At 39.5% G+C, this 16,588-nt stretch overlaps 1 protein-coding gene across 2 annotated transcripts in view; it reads left to right on the top strand.

Moving 5' to 3' along the window:
• The first annotated feature begins 5,436 nt into the window (after positions 1-5,436).
• The window catches only part of arid2 (AT rich interactive domain 2 (ARID, RFX-like)), a 30,616-nt gene continuing 19,464 nt past the window's right edge, over positions 5,437-16,588 (top strand). The window contains exons 1-3 of one of the 2 annotated variants that reach the window (XM_034225921.1): positions 5,437-6,277; positions 6,401-6,494; positions 7,384-7,481. In XM_034225921.1, coding sequence (XP_034081812.1) covers positions 6,186-6,277; positions 6,401-6,494; positions 7,384-7,481 — 284 coding nt within the window. In that variant the 5' untranslated portion in view covers positions 5,437-6,185. The remainder of the gene's footprint in view (positions 6,278-6,400; positions 6,495-7,383; positions 7,482-16,588) is intronic. The other variant, XM_034225920.1, reaches the window with a different exon arrangement.

Raw genomic sequence — 16,588 nt, 5'->3', positions numbered from 1 at the left:
AAGTGGAAAAAGCAATAATTTACTATTAATTTATAAGAATGTTTCTTTTGATTGATTGATTTTTTATTTTCTTCTGCCATGTAAATGTATCACTATAGGTTTGTATAGATTTTAGCTGCATTGTTTGGGGATGTATATTTGAATATTTTCAGCATTTTAGTTTTTTTAGCTTTAAAATGTCATTTTAAAGGAATCCTCACTCTGATATTTGCCCTTGTTATGATTTAGTGTTTTATTATATTGTTCTAGCGTCATATGCAATTGATGATGCACATTTGAAGACTTCCATATAAAAGAAGACATTTTTTATAGTCACAAAGCATTTCCCTGATATAGTACCAAAACATTTGTGATAGAATCGACCAAAGGACAGGATTGTTAGTTTGTAATGCATGTGCAACGTAGGTGGATGTTACAACTTCCATGGACAAGCTGAGAAGAAGGTAGTCAGTGGAAAAAAGGCAAATAAAATAAAAATAAGACTTGAAAATAAAGTGATTTTGTGTTCATTTGGTTCTTTTCAGATAATATTTGAATGCAATGACATCTGGCAAAGAAAACCTTGAAGATAAACCATAACTTGCTTAGTGAGCCCTGACCATAGTTACTGACAGAAATCTAAGGATGTGAAGATCCAGCATGCAAACATCACGCCACCATTATTTAGAACTGGCCTATACTTTGTGTTAAAAGTGAGGAGCACATCCAGATATCTTTTCAGGGAGATTCACGGCTGTCTCGTGAGGGGGAAGGAGATTCAACCGCACTCTTGCCATTGTGCAGTGAAACCATGGCAGCCTCCACTTCAATTTGTTGTCTTATAAATACTTCAGTCTTCCAGCTGCCCTGCCTGCATACATGCCAGCTGACCCTGTAACTGGATATTGTTAATGATATTGTTATGGTGTCGTCGTAAGAGAACACACAGCTAGCAATTGACAGAAACTCTGTTTTGTAATTTTCTGAATGCTACAGTCTTGGATTACTGTGTTGGCATGTGCAAATTAAACTGGTGTTACTGAGCTCAAGGAACTGCATGTTTTTCTTTTACAAACACATCTTTCAACCACAATAACCTCACTGACCCGATACCTACTGATCATAAACATTTGTCCTCGAAAATGGTCCCTTTTTAACAGGGATTTGGGGGGATTATTGATTTGAAACCAATCAAAATATTTACAATATATGAAAACACTTTGAGACCCCCCTTTTTACATCCATCATTTTGTTATATAAATGCTCATTAATTTTAACTGTATGATGTCTCTCTGAATATATATTTTGTTCAATACAATCAGTGAAGTTTTTATTTGACAAACTATTAAGGGTGTAAATCAAATAATTTAATATTTGAGTGCAGTGGACTGAAGTCGATTTTAACTTCCCAAAGCTCTTGTTCAATTGACATGCTTTGATGCATATTGTGTACAAAAGTAACATAACAGTATCCTAACCAAATTCTTGAAACTTTGTAGTGTGGATATGAGGTTATTTTCTATGTAGCGACAGTGAAATATATATGAATATATATTCAACAAATGACCAAATCCCTGCAGGTACCATACCATACCATACCATACTATATACAGTAAGTGTCTTCAATAGCATGTGTGTTTATGATGTATATGGTCTGGGGATGTAAAAATGGGAGGGAAATAGACTAACAGGGTTAGAAAGTCACAAAAGTGGCTTTTAGCTCTCAAGTTTTGAACACAACTGCCACCTAGTGACCAAAACAGACACACACACACACACACACACACACACACACACACACACACACACACACACACACACACACACACACACACACACACACACACACACACTTAGACACAGCAGGACTGTCACAATTGGTTTATTTTGATTGACTAACAGCAAAACAAACATTTCAGCAACTCCAATCCCAGCTCAATTCTTTATTTTTGTATTTGATTTATATAATCCAATGTTATTACAAATGTGATAATATAGATTATTTGTATGTAATTCCTCTATTTGGGATGAATTAAATGATTTATTTCTGTGACATTCATTCTTAATATATGTCTACTGAACTGAAAGTATTTTAAAATGTTTTGCAAATCAATAAGTTGTTTGTTTTAGTATAAACTATCATATTCTAACATGCTTTGTTGTGTTGCATTGGTCAACTGGATATGGATGGAAATGGATAACTGGATACTTGGATAACTTGTTCATATGAAAGTAAACATTAAGTTATATATTTCAGCAAGCAGCAAAATACATAATTGTTTTGTACTATTTTATTGAAAACCATCTTAAATCTGGAAGTTAAATTCGATAAGCGTGCCGTCCTGCATAACATCCGGCTGGTTTAAGATCACTCACTCCCTCCCCTAATCCCCCAGCATGCATCTCGCTCCAACTGTGACAGTTTAAAAATATCTCAACTGATCCCTCCAAGTACAATATGTTCCCAACAATGAGGTGAGTTAGTTCATCCCATCATTGAGACATGATGCCTGGCTGCCAGAGGATGGAGCCATTTTCCACCAAATGACTCAACATCAGCCATTACTGGAGAGATAAACCTGAGGAAGGAGGATACAGGGAGCAGGCACGTTACATGCCCCACTGGGATCTTTTGTCTGGGTGCTTGAAGGCAGCTTGGGTTTACTGGCCCCATTTGCACCATATGCCATGAGAGGCCTGGCTGTCACATCAGATGAGGACCTATGTGTGATGGCATAACTGACCGTGCAGCTTATAAGTGCACATTCATTTACTGTAAACCACTTTTTAACATACAGTTTAAATAGGTTGTTAACAAGATGTCAACACCAGTCAGCCGTACATTTACAGATTTAAATGTAGCCTATTTATTAATGTATGCCTTTTTAATACATAAATGTTTCATGTATCATCTTTAAATGTGAGAGCATAGAATAATGCATGTGAAAACATATCTCAATGAAATAGAATAGAATCCTTTATTGTCATTATATAGGTACAATGAGATGAGTAGAGCTACTCCTTTTTTTAAGGTGCCGTCAAAAATACAAAAAACAAACAGACGTACAACATTCAGGAGAAGACAACATACAAACAATAATTTGCTGGAAATCAGCTAATCCAGCTTTACTATTCCCTATATAGGTCTACTATAATTATTGATTTCAGGGCATTCTTAAGATCTATTTCCACGGTTCCACATAAGAGTTCTGGCTGCAGTGGATTAAGGCAAACCCATGGGGAATTTGATTGAAATGTTAGCCTGTTTAAGTTATGTAATATGGTGCACCAAAAGCTACATAATCCATATGAATCGTTATCCTCAATACATAGACAACCACAAACATGGTGTAAAACTGAATAGCAGCCACGAAATAATTAAGTAATTCCCGAGTGTACCTTACGTTAATTGTAACGCAAAAATAACAGTCGGTAGGCCATCTTCTAGCAAATAATTCACTAAAAAGCAGTGTTTTGATATGCCACTTAAACTATTAGCCTACAAAAAATTCAATTCATGTAGGCTATTCCTCTCAACCAATAAAGCAACTGAATTCTTAATAATGATTTAGTGTAGAGGAATCAATTACACATAAGCAGTCAGAAGGTATGCCATTCACTATATGACAAGCAAAACACAGAAACTATGTATTCACGGTTTTATACATTGTGCACTAATATCTGTAGGCTACATTTGTTCACGGTGAACTCTTCACAAATACAAAGATGGATGTCACCAGCATTAGCACGTAATTATCAAACCTATAAACTGTACAGAAGCTCCAACGGTAAATATATGCATATTGACCAACAATGCAAAGTATTTATATATTTTTACTGATTAGCATGAAGTCACATCATTATTAAGAGCAAGGATGGCGAACACATAATAAATCAAATGCTGTAACTAGAAATGCAAGGGAAAATAACGTTAAGCACATACGGCGGCTAACCTGTTAGCTACTACACCAGCGTGAACATAACGTTACGTTTCAGTTTGGCAGGCAGGCATGTTGTGTTTTCAACTGCTCGGTGTCTGGTGTTACATATAGCTAATCGATGACAACTATCATGTCTGCCAGTGCCTAGCGGGCTTATCTATGAGCTGCTGGCATGTGAAAGGTAACCTACTTAGCAATACCAGCAATGTTTATGCTGGACTGGAATCTGACACGCTAATGTGAGACACCGGTGCAGCTAGCGCCCAAACGAGTCACATAGCTAGCTAGAACACGGGATCTCTCACTAAATCAGGATTAACACTGAATACGAACGACTCGAAAACAATAGATACATTCTTTGTTAACGTGATATATCAGTGGATAATTGGATTAATACAGATTGCCCATTACAGGTCCGTGGTCATGTTTGCCAAATTAGCTAGCGTATGCTATTGCTAACAAGCTAACGCACGGCCGACTTGTTAGCACAGAATTCGGTTGACGGGCGTAGAGTCCAAACAGGCGTGAGGTGAACTCGGGTGTGTCGCAGTTTGATAGCAAAAAATACACTATTTTGAAATCCCACAAGCAAGGACACGCACTTTTCCGCTGTCTAGTGTCAATTCCTCAAAATGGGGTCTGCTAACGTACGTCTCCGCCATTTTGTGACAGGTTTTTCATTGAGCAAGGGGTACGTGTAATGGTTGAATGTAACCCCATCAAGAAGATATCCGCCTGGAACGGATCAGGAGTAATTTCCTACCATCTCGTGAGATAAAAGTCATTTTGAAGTGGCCAGCAAGGGATAGGGGCAGATCTCCACAACCATAACAAGTTTCCAGTGACAAATGACAACCATGATACAAAATAAATAAAACCCAAAACACCATAGGCATAACAGTGTTTGGTGTTTTATGTGTGAACAACCAACAACTATAAATAGATGTTTTCAAACAGATGGGGATTCATTTTGAATTGACATAATAAAATACCCTAATTGTTGTCCAAAACTTCCCAAATCAACAGGATTTAACACAAGTGGCACTGTATGTTAAACGGGATAAATAAAGCTAAAGAATAAGGCTATTGCTGATCATATTTTTTTTAATCAAAAGTTTACACACAGTGGTCTAAACAATGTCAATAAATAAAAACTATAACCGTCACCACCTGTAGTGAAAACAAATACATGTAGGCCTAAATGAATATCATAAAGGTAAATAAGCCTTCAGATGTTAAATGTGAAAAAGCAGTAAAAAAACAACATCTCATGTTTTATCAAAGGAGCACTGATCACTTATTTTAATAAAGTAAATAAAGTATAAATATCTTAAATACAATGAGGAATACTTATTTTGAAAATAATATGTGTGCCCTTATCCTTAGTTTGTCCTAAATATTGTATTTAAAAGACTGGATCAATGGATTGTATGATTGAGATGGCCGGTTGGTGTTTTAAAAATATTGCTGTGGTATTTGTATGAAATGTTTACAGGATTACTTTTTTCCTAATGGGAATACCCTATCTTCATTTAGCTAATATCAGCGAGGAAAGATACTCACTTTTAACCAGTTGTGAATATGCTAAGGCTTGGAAAATTAGTATTGATGAAATTAAGGGTTGCCCTCTATTAAACTCCTAGTTGGGATAACAAGGGGGCTATGTTAATTAGTGTTATCCCCTCCCCCCACGGGACATTTCCAAGTACCTCCTGACCCGTTTTCCAAACAGAGGAACGAGTTGTCAGACGGTCCCCAAAAAAGAAAACAGTCTCTATTGTTCCAGCAGCCGCTGTGCTCTGGACGGTGCAGTACCGCCTCTGGCCGCAGAGGGCGCTGCCCGCATGGCAGGCCGGGCTCCGCGGCCTTCACATCTTTTTGTCTGAGAACTGGATCCCTCTGCCGCTCTACCGTGTGTGCGATAGCCGCGGAGCTGCGTCCGTAACACACTGTCAAACCACTCCAAACGAATACAACCGCGACCAAAAGCATTAATTCTACACATCCTGCAATGGCGCTTCTAATCTGCCGGTAAATCGGTCGTATTTCTGACTGTTCGTTGGAAGTTAGTCCGGGGTTGAATCGGCTTGCTTTCTGTGTGCATCAGTCTTTATTAGCGAGCTGCCGCTCTTCTTGCTATCAGCTATTTCTTTAACTTTTTAAACACTCAGCTTCGCGAATGACTGAGCGCCGGCGGAGTATGGGATCCTTGGTGTCTTAAGAAGCGACTGAAGTGGGGTTTAACCGTTTTTGCATGCAAAAACAATGGCAAATTCGACGGGGAAAAATCTACTAGATCAGCGAAGGAAAGGACAGGCTTTCCTGGACGAGCTGCGGCAATTTCACCAAAGCAGAGGGTGAGATTGGGGCGTCTTTATTACCAAGAAATACAACTTTAAATTCCCCTTGCATGTGCTTGCGAGTTGAAGAAAACTGTAATTTAAACATGTATGCTTTTATTTCTTGTGTTAACCCCTCAGATCGCCGTTCAGAAAGATTCCTATCGTGGGTGGTAAAGAGCTGGATCTGAATGCTCTCTATATCAGAGTCGTATCTTTAGGAGGATTTGCTAAGGTGAGTGGGAACTAAAAGTGTATTTCTCCGCTCTGTCGGTGCACTCCCCGGTGGACCACTCTACAACTCAGTGTGGGTTCCCCGGGACCAGGTACCCTCCACACAGACGGTAGTGGGTCGGTGTTGGCCTTGTGCTAGTTTGCCATGTATCTCTATGCAATGTGGTGGTTTGTGTTGTTGTGTGGTTTGAATTGAGAGTCCAACCGCTCGGAGTCAGAGTGCAGTCGGAGCGACTCAAAATTAGCGGGCACGTTTAACATCGATTATCGGCACGGAGCCCGGGCTGGGAAAACACCGCGGAGGACACGGCGTTTCGCCCGGGCTTTTACCGGCAGTTTGCACCCAGGGGAAGCTTCATTTCTCTTTCTCACCATAGCCATCTTTCTTCGGCTTCATGGCTGATCACAAAATGTAGGCCTCACAGGCCCATGTAGTGAATACAGTACACGGTCCCAAAACTACAACCAAATGAGACGGACCACCGCGAGCTCAGGCGTTAGTTTCTCAGGAGAGACAGTTCGCGGGAGTTAGCCTCGTTAGCTTATCACAAAAAAAAATTAAAAGTCAAGTTAGCTTGTTAGCTACAGTGCTAACTAGCCTCAACAGTAAAGATACTATCCTAAAGGGAGTTGGGCAGTTGTACTTACTGTTGTGACAAATGTAAATGGGTTTGGATAACAAGCATATTATATTACATTTTACCAAATTAACTGATGGATTAGTTTATCTTTTTATAGTATTTTTGTCCATTTTCACTAGTTTGAGAAAGTTATTGATTAATTATTCTGAGATGGCCTCATTGGGGGACCTGTAGCAGACAGATGGTTGCAGTGTGACCGCTCTTTTTCTTGATGCTTTATCTCCTAACCAACTCATTTCCTCCTCTCAGGTCTCCGATAAAAACCAATGGATTGAACTTGGAGACGAGTTTCACTTGCCAAGGAGTTGTTCCAACGCTGCATTTGCTTTAAAACAGTACTACCTTCGGTAAGTAGCATGGCCATGCAGCTCTCCTCCTCTCAGGTAGCATGTGGGAAGTGTTTACAAATGTTCAGCAGGATCCAGCCTCTCCGCTACTAGGAAGCAGCACAGTTACGCCATTCTCACAGGCAAAGCCACGTCTTTTCTGGGGTTATTTGTCATGGTATGTAGATGACTACACACTTGCCTCTAACCCACATACAAGGAAAACATGGATCTGTCTTTTATAAAAATAGAAATATCTGGCCAAATGTCTCTTCTGTGTTTTGTTAACTCTGGAACATTTTTTTGAAGGACACTCTTGTTCCTAAGCCATACTCTAATGGCAGTTATTCCTATCTGAAAATGGTGTAGCCACAGGGCATTTGGGTTGTGATACAGCAATAATGATGGAGCAGCTCTTGGTGCTGAAACGTGTGTATCATTCAGCCTCCAAGTCTCAACGCTGTCAGCTGCCAGTGATAGTAGTCTGCTGGAAAGTAGCTCTCCTCAACAGCTGGCATTTGTGGTTTTGGTGTGTCTGCTTTATCTATCCTCCCCTTCTTCTACTACAACCAACCTCATGCAACGATTGTTCACATCACTAACACCTGCATGCAGGGGATTACACCTCTTGCATGGAGCCTCTCATGGATATGTTACAGCAACTGCAGGGCACCGGTTGATATCACAAGTAGTGGCAAATTATCTGTACCAAGTTGGCTTTTGATGGGAGTTATTGTGTAGGTAGCTTTCTTTGTTACAAAGTGTTCACATGTGAGACTTGTTGCTCCTCAAAAGTTCACAGATGCGCATCAGTGTTTGCTGCAGGGGCGAAATATTTCATGCACATGTAGGCATGTTGTGTAGCTGAACTTGATCTAAGCCTTTTGGAGTGCCATAATGGAGACAACCTACTATTTATCTGCCACTAATTTAGTGTTAATGCTGGAATACTTTATACATTATTTTCTCTAAAGTAGGAGATTGTGTTATTTTTGATGTGATGTTCTTCTCGGAAGCGCACATGGTTGTTAAAGTCTTTTCTTGCAGTGGAAGTTGCTATAGTGCAAGCATGTTGAGCTATTGTGATCTGAATTATTTGTGAACCAATATTCAATGGCCCAGACATATATATATATATATATTTTTTTTAATGGGCATACTTTTCAGTGTGCCTTAAGTAACTTTCACAGCAAGTAAACTGACGGCCTGATATGTACACAGATAGGCCAACACCTGTGTTTGGATCAGGAAGTAGTGTATACATACCTTATTCTGCACTTTCCCCCCCAAGAAATATCCACCTTTTTAAAACTCGGCTTAGCTAAGTAAGATTGACCAACGTTGCCCTTGTGTTGCAGCGGCGGCCGGAGCTACTTTGTGGAGTTTATCTTAGACAGTTCAGTGTGGAGGATGTCAGAGGCAGCAGGCGCTGGGCCTTTCTTGATAATAGACTGAAACACTCCTCGCCTCCTCATGCTGCTTCCTTCTGAAAGAGTACCATATAGAAAAAAAACCATTTCTCCATTTTTGTTGTTGTTGTGCATGTTCATTTAGCCTTTATACAGGAAGGTCAGAGGTTATATACCGTGACATGGTGGATATGTGTTTAGTGGAGCTGTTTCAGATTCAGAGCACGCAAGCATGGCTGTTTGTTTATCATGTGTTAATCTTCATTGTCCAGTTAAATGACCATCTGTAATTGTTATGAGGTGTGTGTGCATTTTTTAGGCTTTGTACACACAATCGGGATCATTTACATGTGTGAGGATTTGATATATTTAAAGCAGTATTGCTAATGTTTAATGAGATTGTAATTTGTCTGTTTTGGTAATAAGCTGCACTTTCAGTTGACAGCTGTAGCGCTGATCCTGATTTTCTTACCTGAGTACATTCAAATAAATGATCAGCTATAGTACAGACCTAGGACTTGTTTGATACAGGCAGTCTGTCTGTTGAACACGTTTCCAGTCTGAATGAATTGGACGATCAGGATGTGGCTCTCTCCGGTCAGCACTTCCCACTCAGAGCAGAGTAATGAGCAGCACTGAAGTAACGTGCCAGCCCCTGCTGGTGCTGTCTATTTCATATCTGAATGTCACTCCTTAATAAGTGTGCGTTGCTTGCCAGAAGCATTTTTTGGTTCATTTGTGATGCGTTGAAGGGCTGCTTGAACTTCAGTCCTACCAATGGCGCTGATTGCATTTCAACTTCTGTGGAGGAAGGGTTCACACTCTGGATCAAAGTGTTGGCATCACATCACACTGACGCACTAAAGGCATACATTAATACATTGCTGTTTCTGGCTCACTTCATTAGCAAGATTGAATTGAAACATATCAATTTAAATGAGAGGTGTGAAAGTTAGGGAATGCTGAAATAAGTGTTAAATGCAGGAGTAAACGTTGCAAAAATGCTTAATAGTTTGAAGATTTGGGGAATATTTTTGAAAGGTTTTTTGAGTTTGATATAGCACCCAAGTTATCTTTTAATAGTTTCTGTTTAATGTTCACAAACTGACCTGTTGACCCCTGATGTTTTCATGGAGAACCCTTTACATTTCCATGATTTGACAAACATTTCTCAGCTGTGTAATTTGTACTCTCAGTGGTTTGGTTTAGAGTTACAACTGGCTGCTTCCAGTCCGCTGTGGCTGCATTGATTTGGATTATTCTCAGTGAATACTTTTTCCCATCTTAATGACTTTCCTCTTCAATAGGTACTTTTATATAATTTGGGAATGTTTGCACTAAGCTCTCAACCCTCATGGTCAGGGCACAACATATTACCAGCTGACTGCTGTTAATGTGTGCAAGTGGCGAGTACCTAAGCGCCATTCAGCAGTACAAAAAAAAAGTTCTCTTTTTAGTTGTGTGTTTAATTGGAACATTGACATGGCATTTTGCTGGTGAACAGAAAAACGAACTTACACCTTGCTTGTGCAGCTACAGAGTTTGGATTTCTAGTAAAACAACACAGTTCTTTCAGATGGTGCGAAATGATCTAATACCGTCATATTGATAATGCAACAATATTGTATGGTTGACTATTGGTGCTTTCACAACAAGTAAACACAATCTGATCTTCTGTAAATAATGAGGATATAATCAGTTTTTAGACCTTAAATTATGAAAACAAAAGAATTGCACCACATGCATACTAGGGATGCTCCGATCGAGATCGGCCGATACTCACTCTCTACCGATCGATCGGAGCTCTCTAAACATGCCGATCGCATGAAGTAAAATACATGACACTTTTTCGTTTTTTCTCATACTGATATTCTGAACAATCTGTGCTGTTGTATTTGCTGTAAAGTGTCTCTACTGTAGGCTATTTTTTATTATATGTACAGCACTTTGGCTCGACCAAAAATCGTCTATAAATGTGCTGTATAAATAAAATTTGATTTGATTTTCTCTGTGTGCGGCAAAACAAGCTCGCCAAAATGGCTTCACCGGTCTGGCATTATTTTAAGGTGTCCGAAAAAGACAGTAAAATAGCGGAATGCAACGTGTGTGTGAAGCAGAAATCCTGCAGCTCCGCCGGACTGGTGAGCGGAGCGAAACACACAAGAGTTACACCTAACACACTTAGCTATTTTATCTACCTCTGGAACAAACTAGTTATAAATATATTTATTCTTCACTGTCGGGTCACTCATTACAGGATCAGTGAGCTGCACGAGATACTGACAGGCTGATTTCGGCGATCGGCCCCGAAATTGGCGATCGGAGCATCCCTAATGCATACTAACTTTGGAAGAGTTTAGCAATCGTGATTTGGGGGAATTTGCCTGATTTCAATCACAGCTTTTAATATGTGTTGGCATGCTCCCCACCACTCTGTCACAATGCTGCTGGCTGACTTTATGCCACTCCTGGAGCAAAAACTCATGCAGCTCAGCTTTGTTTGATGGCTTGTGACCAGGCTTTGTTGATTTTGACCAGTATTTTCATTTGATATCTGGGGGAAATGTTCTCAATAGTTTATAGAATAAATCCAAGATGTTAACTTTACTCCAAATAGTGGTGAAACCGCAGAAACTGAAACACTTGCTTGGGATTCTTACTTTTTCTGGAGCAAGAAAAAATATATAATTGAACTTGCTATAAAGTATCAAATTGGTGGAAAATATGTTGATCTACATTTGTGGTGAAAAAGGATGGTCCCCCATGGTGGATTAACCATTAAGCAGAGAAGAAGCTTACTGCAGTTGGCCAGTCTACAGGTTATGCAGTACTTAATAGTTAATGTATCAGGCAGTATGCCAGTAATACTGATTGAGTAAATAGTATTCCCTTTCTTCAGTCTGTGACTTGTTGTCCATAGCTGCAGCACACTGAACACAGACCCCAAGTCAGGTGACAGATACTGGCTCTACCTCTGTCTGCATCCCCATTGCATTGGGAGGAAAGCAGGCCCTGGAGGCACTGACATCGAGAAACCGCAGACTTAATTCTCCCTCAAAATGACTTTTGTCTTTTAAAGAAGTTTGAAAACATGGGTTCAAATGTGTAGAAAGTGGCTCTGTGAGAACCTGTCATGTCATACGGCATTCACTGTGAGAAATCCCATTATTTAAACATTTCCACGCTGAACTTTGATCTTTGATTTGATGTGTACAGCAGCCGTGTTCCGTTACATATCTGATTCATCATTGAGATGCAAAAGGAGAGTACAGATCAGGTTTCTTCTATTAACCCTTTGCAAGTTAGTCTTTTAACTCTGCTGCAAATGACAGTGTCAAATGTGAAGATAGAAAAAAATCTTTAAATGTAACTCTTTTGGCTGAATCAACCGCCCCAAGTTGCACACGATACTTCCCACACAGCAACATTATTACGCCACACTTCCATCTGTCTGTGGTGAAGAGCAGGTGCAATCAGGTTATCACGTTTACTAATTTCAGTCGATGCTTTTGATATTAAACTTCTGCTAACAGTTACCCATGATTCATTCGTTAAATTTAAAGAGATGACTGTTTCTAAAAACACAGAACAACAGTAAACGGCGGCCCAGCCTTGCACCACATACACATTATACTACCTTTTTCTGCTCGTCGGGTGTACATTTCAACACATGGTTAGGAGATTACTCTCTGGTCCTTCACTGCTTCCTTTGCATGTCGGTACACTCTCCCATTGCTCTGAAACATCTGGATGAAGTGGCCTTTGATCTGTCTTGCATTGGACGTGTTTGTATTCCTCCACCTTATTGCAGCTGCTGCTCAGAGCTAGGAGATGCTCCGGTTAACGCTGTGTGGGTCAGACGGCTTTTTCTGCCTTTTAGCAAAGCATAAGAAGAGATTTTCTAACAAAATAACAGCGATAGTGCAAACTCGCAATCACAGGCACCATCTGAAGGCTCTTGAGACTCAGTGTTTTGTCCCGTCTGTAATTGAACCTGCCCTCCAGCAGTGTTCGCCTCGGCTGATAGTCTTATCTCCTTCTCTGTTTCCTTGCTAACTAGCACATGGACAGATCTTCCTTGTACTTGACAGTGGAGAATCTGGCTTTACTATTTCCTTAGATGGATGATGTGGTTAAAATGCTCAATATGGGTAGGCTACAACTCTTTAGAAGAAATGGAATCACTTTATTTACTATTGCTTGTTTTTGTACTCTGTGTTTACTTCATCCCAACTAATGGGACCCAGTGTTTTGCCAGAAGCAGTTCAAAAGTACGTCTGCTAACGTTTTGGAGAAAACCTGGAAAACTGTTTCAGAAACGAAAATAGACCTTTTTGGGAAAGTCCTGCAAAAACAAAACATCCTATTAAAGGGATAGTGGAAATCCGCGAATTTTGGGTTTAACTTATGTATTTTTATTAAAAATAAGCATAATAAACAATTGTTTTTAATTTCATACGCCTAGTTTCATTTTATTTTCAATTTTACTGCGCCCTCTCAATGAAACGAAATACTTCGGGAATCGTCGGGAATCTTCGGGTGATGACGAGAGCATAGGAAGACGGGCACAAACAATGGCGGACATTCAATAGCATTTGCATGTGAATAGCCGACCTTTATTATGGTGAATAGATGTGTTTTGTATGGCTGTAGTGCAACAGAAAAATTCTACGTGACACAACGACATTGGATTAACCTTGAGATGCGTTTTTATTCCGTTGAACACAACTTTTGATCACAAATCAAAAAAGGTAAGACGTAATTATTGTAATATTTTTGGAACCGGATGTTGTTTACTTTCTCTTCTCTGGCTGATAGCTCCAGGAATTCGAGGTCTTACAGTGATGACATTACATGTGTTGAATCTGTGGAGTCTCAGCTTTAAATCGTATATCTTGTTTGTGCAGTTAAGATAGTAATAAGGGCATTTCTACCGTGTGTTGTGTGTAAAAAAGCGTTAGCATTAGTTAGCATTGTTTCGCTCAATGCTAATTCAAAGGCTTGGTATTACTCTTGTGTTTTTTCTAGCTAACAATTGTTCTTATTGTCAGTTAGCGGAGTTTCTTACCTTTTTAAAAGGGTATGAAACATTAATAGTTTCATAAATGTTAAGAAGCCCTGAGACATGTGAGAGAAAAAAAACGGTGGGAGGGGTCCACTGGGGGGACCTTCGGCCTTAACTGGTTAACAATGATTAATATTTGTAAAGGCTACAGGTGATCTTAAGATGCGTGAGCTATGCTTAGGGACCTACCAGTCAAGATTATTTGTGCGTAGGGGTGCATCATCTGGCGCCTGGTCCTGGTCATCCTCGCCATTGCCCATGCCGTGAACCATCACCTCGGGCTCGGGCTCGAACAAATAAGGACGTAATGGTCCATCGTCTGGCTCAATATTGTCACCATCGTCGCTTACTGAACCGGATTCAGATTCAGTTCCTAAAACGACATTTTCGTAGGAAAGCCGAGAGGATGTTTCTGACTCGCTATCATCACTGGATACCTCGTACAATCCTTCTTCTTTGTCTGGTATATTTGCCCTTCCACGTTCATTCTGCATAGACGCCATGGTTTGTTATTGTATCGTCTTCCTAAGTTTTCGTCACTTCCGGTTTGGCTGAGTCGAACATTTCGTTTCTAAAAAACTTCGGGGAAGCTGCAATAAAGTGCTTCTAACATGCGTAAGGCAATTATTATATATTTTTAATCAGGTGTGATTGTTTTGGTACGTAATTATGCTTGTATATAAGTTAAAACGAAACTATTTGAGGTTCCATTTCCACCATCCCTTTAAGTGATTGATGTAACTCAGTCGGTAGCTTGCAATAATACCTCTTAATGTGAAATCCACTAATAAACAGCAGTAGCAAATGGGAGGGATCCTCCTTTTTAATGTTGTCTGTTAAAGGTGGGGTATGTCATTTATTTCAGAAACACTTTTTGTTATATTCCATGGAATGCTCTTAACATCCCGATAGCAATGAATATATTAAGTGCTTTGACAAATACATAAAAAAATGCATCTGTGAAAGCCGTGGTACTGTAAAAAGCACGACCAATCATTTTAGCCGGCCCGGCTAAAACAACTGGATGGCCTACCTGCCTGTCAGCCTTCCATCTGTGCACAAACTTATCTCGTGCCCTCATTGGTCATGTGCGCGTTCGTGTGTGTTGGAGGAGGGGCTCTGTGAGGAAGTGGCAGATTTTTTCCGGTTGTGTATTTTCAAATTCTAGCGCACTCGAGCTGGTTTCTCCAAAGTTACCTACCCCACCTTTAAGTATTTATTTCAAAAGAGTGACAGGATTGGAGAAAAGAAGATGGGTTCACTGACCCTTTGTCTAGAATTTCATTTGTATTTGTTCCGCTCATGGTACGCAAAACCCAATGTACAATAATTGCCAACGAAACATGTCTCTACAAACACACCATTGAGCGAAAAGGAGCAGGGAGAAAAAAAAAATCTTATATGACCTGCCCCTTTCTAAAAACAACTAAATAAATAGAAATAGATGGTCTGCCCTTCATCATAATTTCTTTTCTTTTCACAGCCAAACATAACAGTATCTTAGGATACTAAGAGAAACACAAACAATACTTATTTCCCACTTGACGGTTAACGGAAAGAAACAAAACGACAACAAAAAACAACAACACCAAAACATCACATGTATAAGGAAAAGTGCAACACCCTCATCTGAGTCCTACTGGAGAAGAAGGTGGAAAGCAGCGCATAATAATAATAACAACAATAACAATGGGACCTGCAAATAAAGAACAGACATCACATCAAAGACATCAAAAACATTTAGCAATGCAGGACCAGAGTACATGGACTTATTCACATTCTGCTTCATATAGTCCCATCTTTCTTAATTTATACAATTTCTTTAACTGAAAAATACAAATACAATTCTTTAGATCCTTTTGTTGAGAATTCCACAATTTTACACCAACCACCAAAATACACATTTGCTTAAGAGTAGTCCTTGCATAAGGATGCTTCAAATTACATTTCCTTCTGTGGTCTTCCTTGTCTGATCCAAAAACAAACAACTGTTGTAAATATACTGGTAACATTCTGCTTTTCGCCCTGTGCATTACTGAGGGATGCACAATATTGGTTTTTTGAAACCGATACCGATAACTTCCTGCTTCTCAAGACCAATACCGATAACCGATAATAATATAATATATATATATATATATATATATATATATATATATATATATATATATATATATATATATATATATATATATATATATTAAATGTACCTGTAGTTTTTGCACACCTGGTGGTAAAAAAAAGACTAGTAGTGAGCAAATGACATGAGCATTACTACTATGAACAAAACAAAGCCAAGAACAGTTTTGACTCTCGTCAAGCGCTATCATTTCTATGATGAAGTTAGAGATCGTTTTAGCCCTGGGGTCGTCTGGCAAACTTCCTTTTTCAAAAGCCTCGTAGATAGGTAAAAGCCCCGGTGCCTTTGCAGCTGGCTTTGGATTCGCCGCTAGTTTAGCAGCGCAGGCGTCTTCGTACGCTTTTAACACACCATCATGGCGATGTTTCAGGTGACTAATCAGGTTGGAAGTATTATAGCTCGTTGCCTTTTTCCCTCCTCGTGGAACTTCTGCATTTGTTAATACAAATAGCAAGAGAACTATCTAACTCTGAAACTTTGAAATAGTCCCATACTACCGGCGACATGTTTGTTT

The sequence above is a fragment of the Gymnodraco acuticeps genome, unplaced genomic scaffold (assembly GCF_902827175.1).
Source record: "Gymnodraco acuticeps unplaced genomic scaffold, fGymAcu1.1, whole genome shotgun sequence".
NCBI classification, from domain to species: Eukaryota; Metazoa; Chordata; class Actinopteri; order Perciformes; family Bathydraconidae; genus Gymnodraco; species Gymnodraco acuticeps.
Note: the sequence above shows the minus strand (reverse complement) of the source record. Positions and strands in the feature narration are given on the sequence as shown.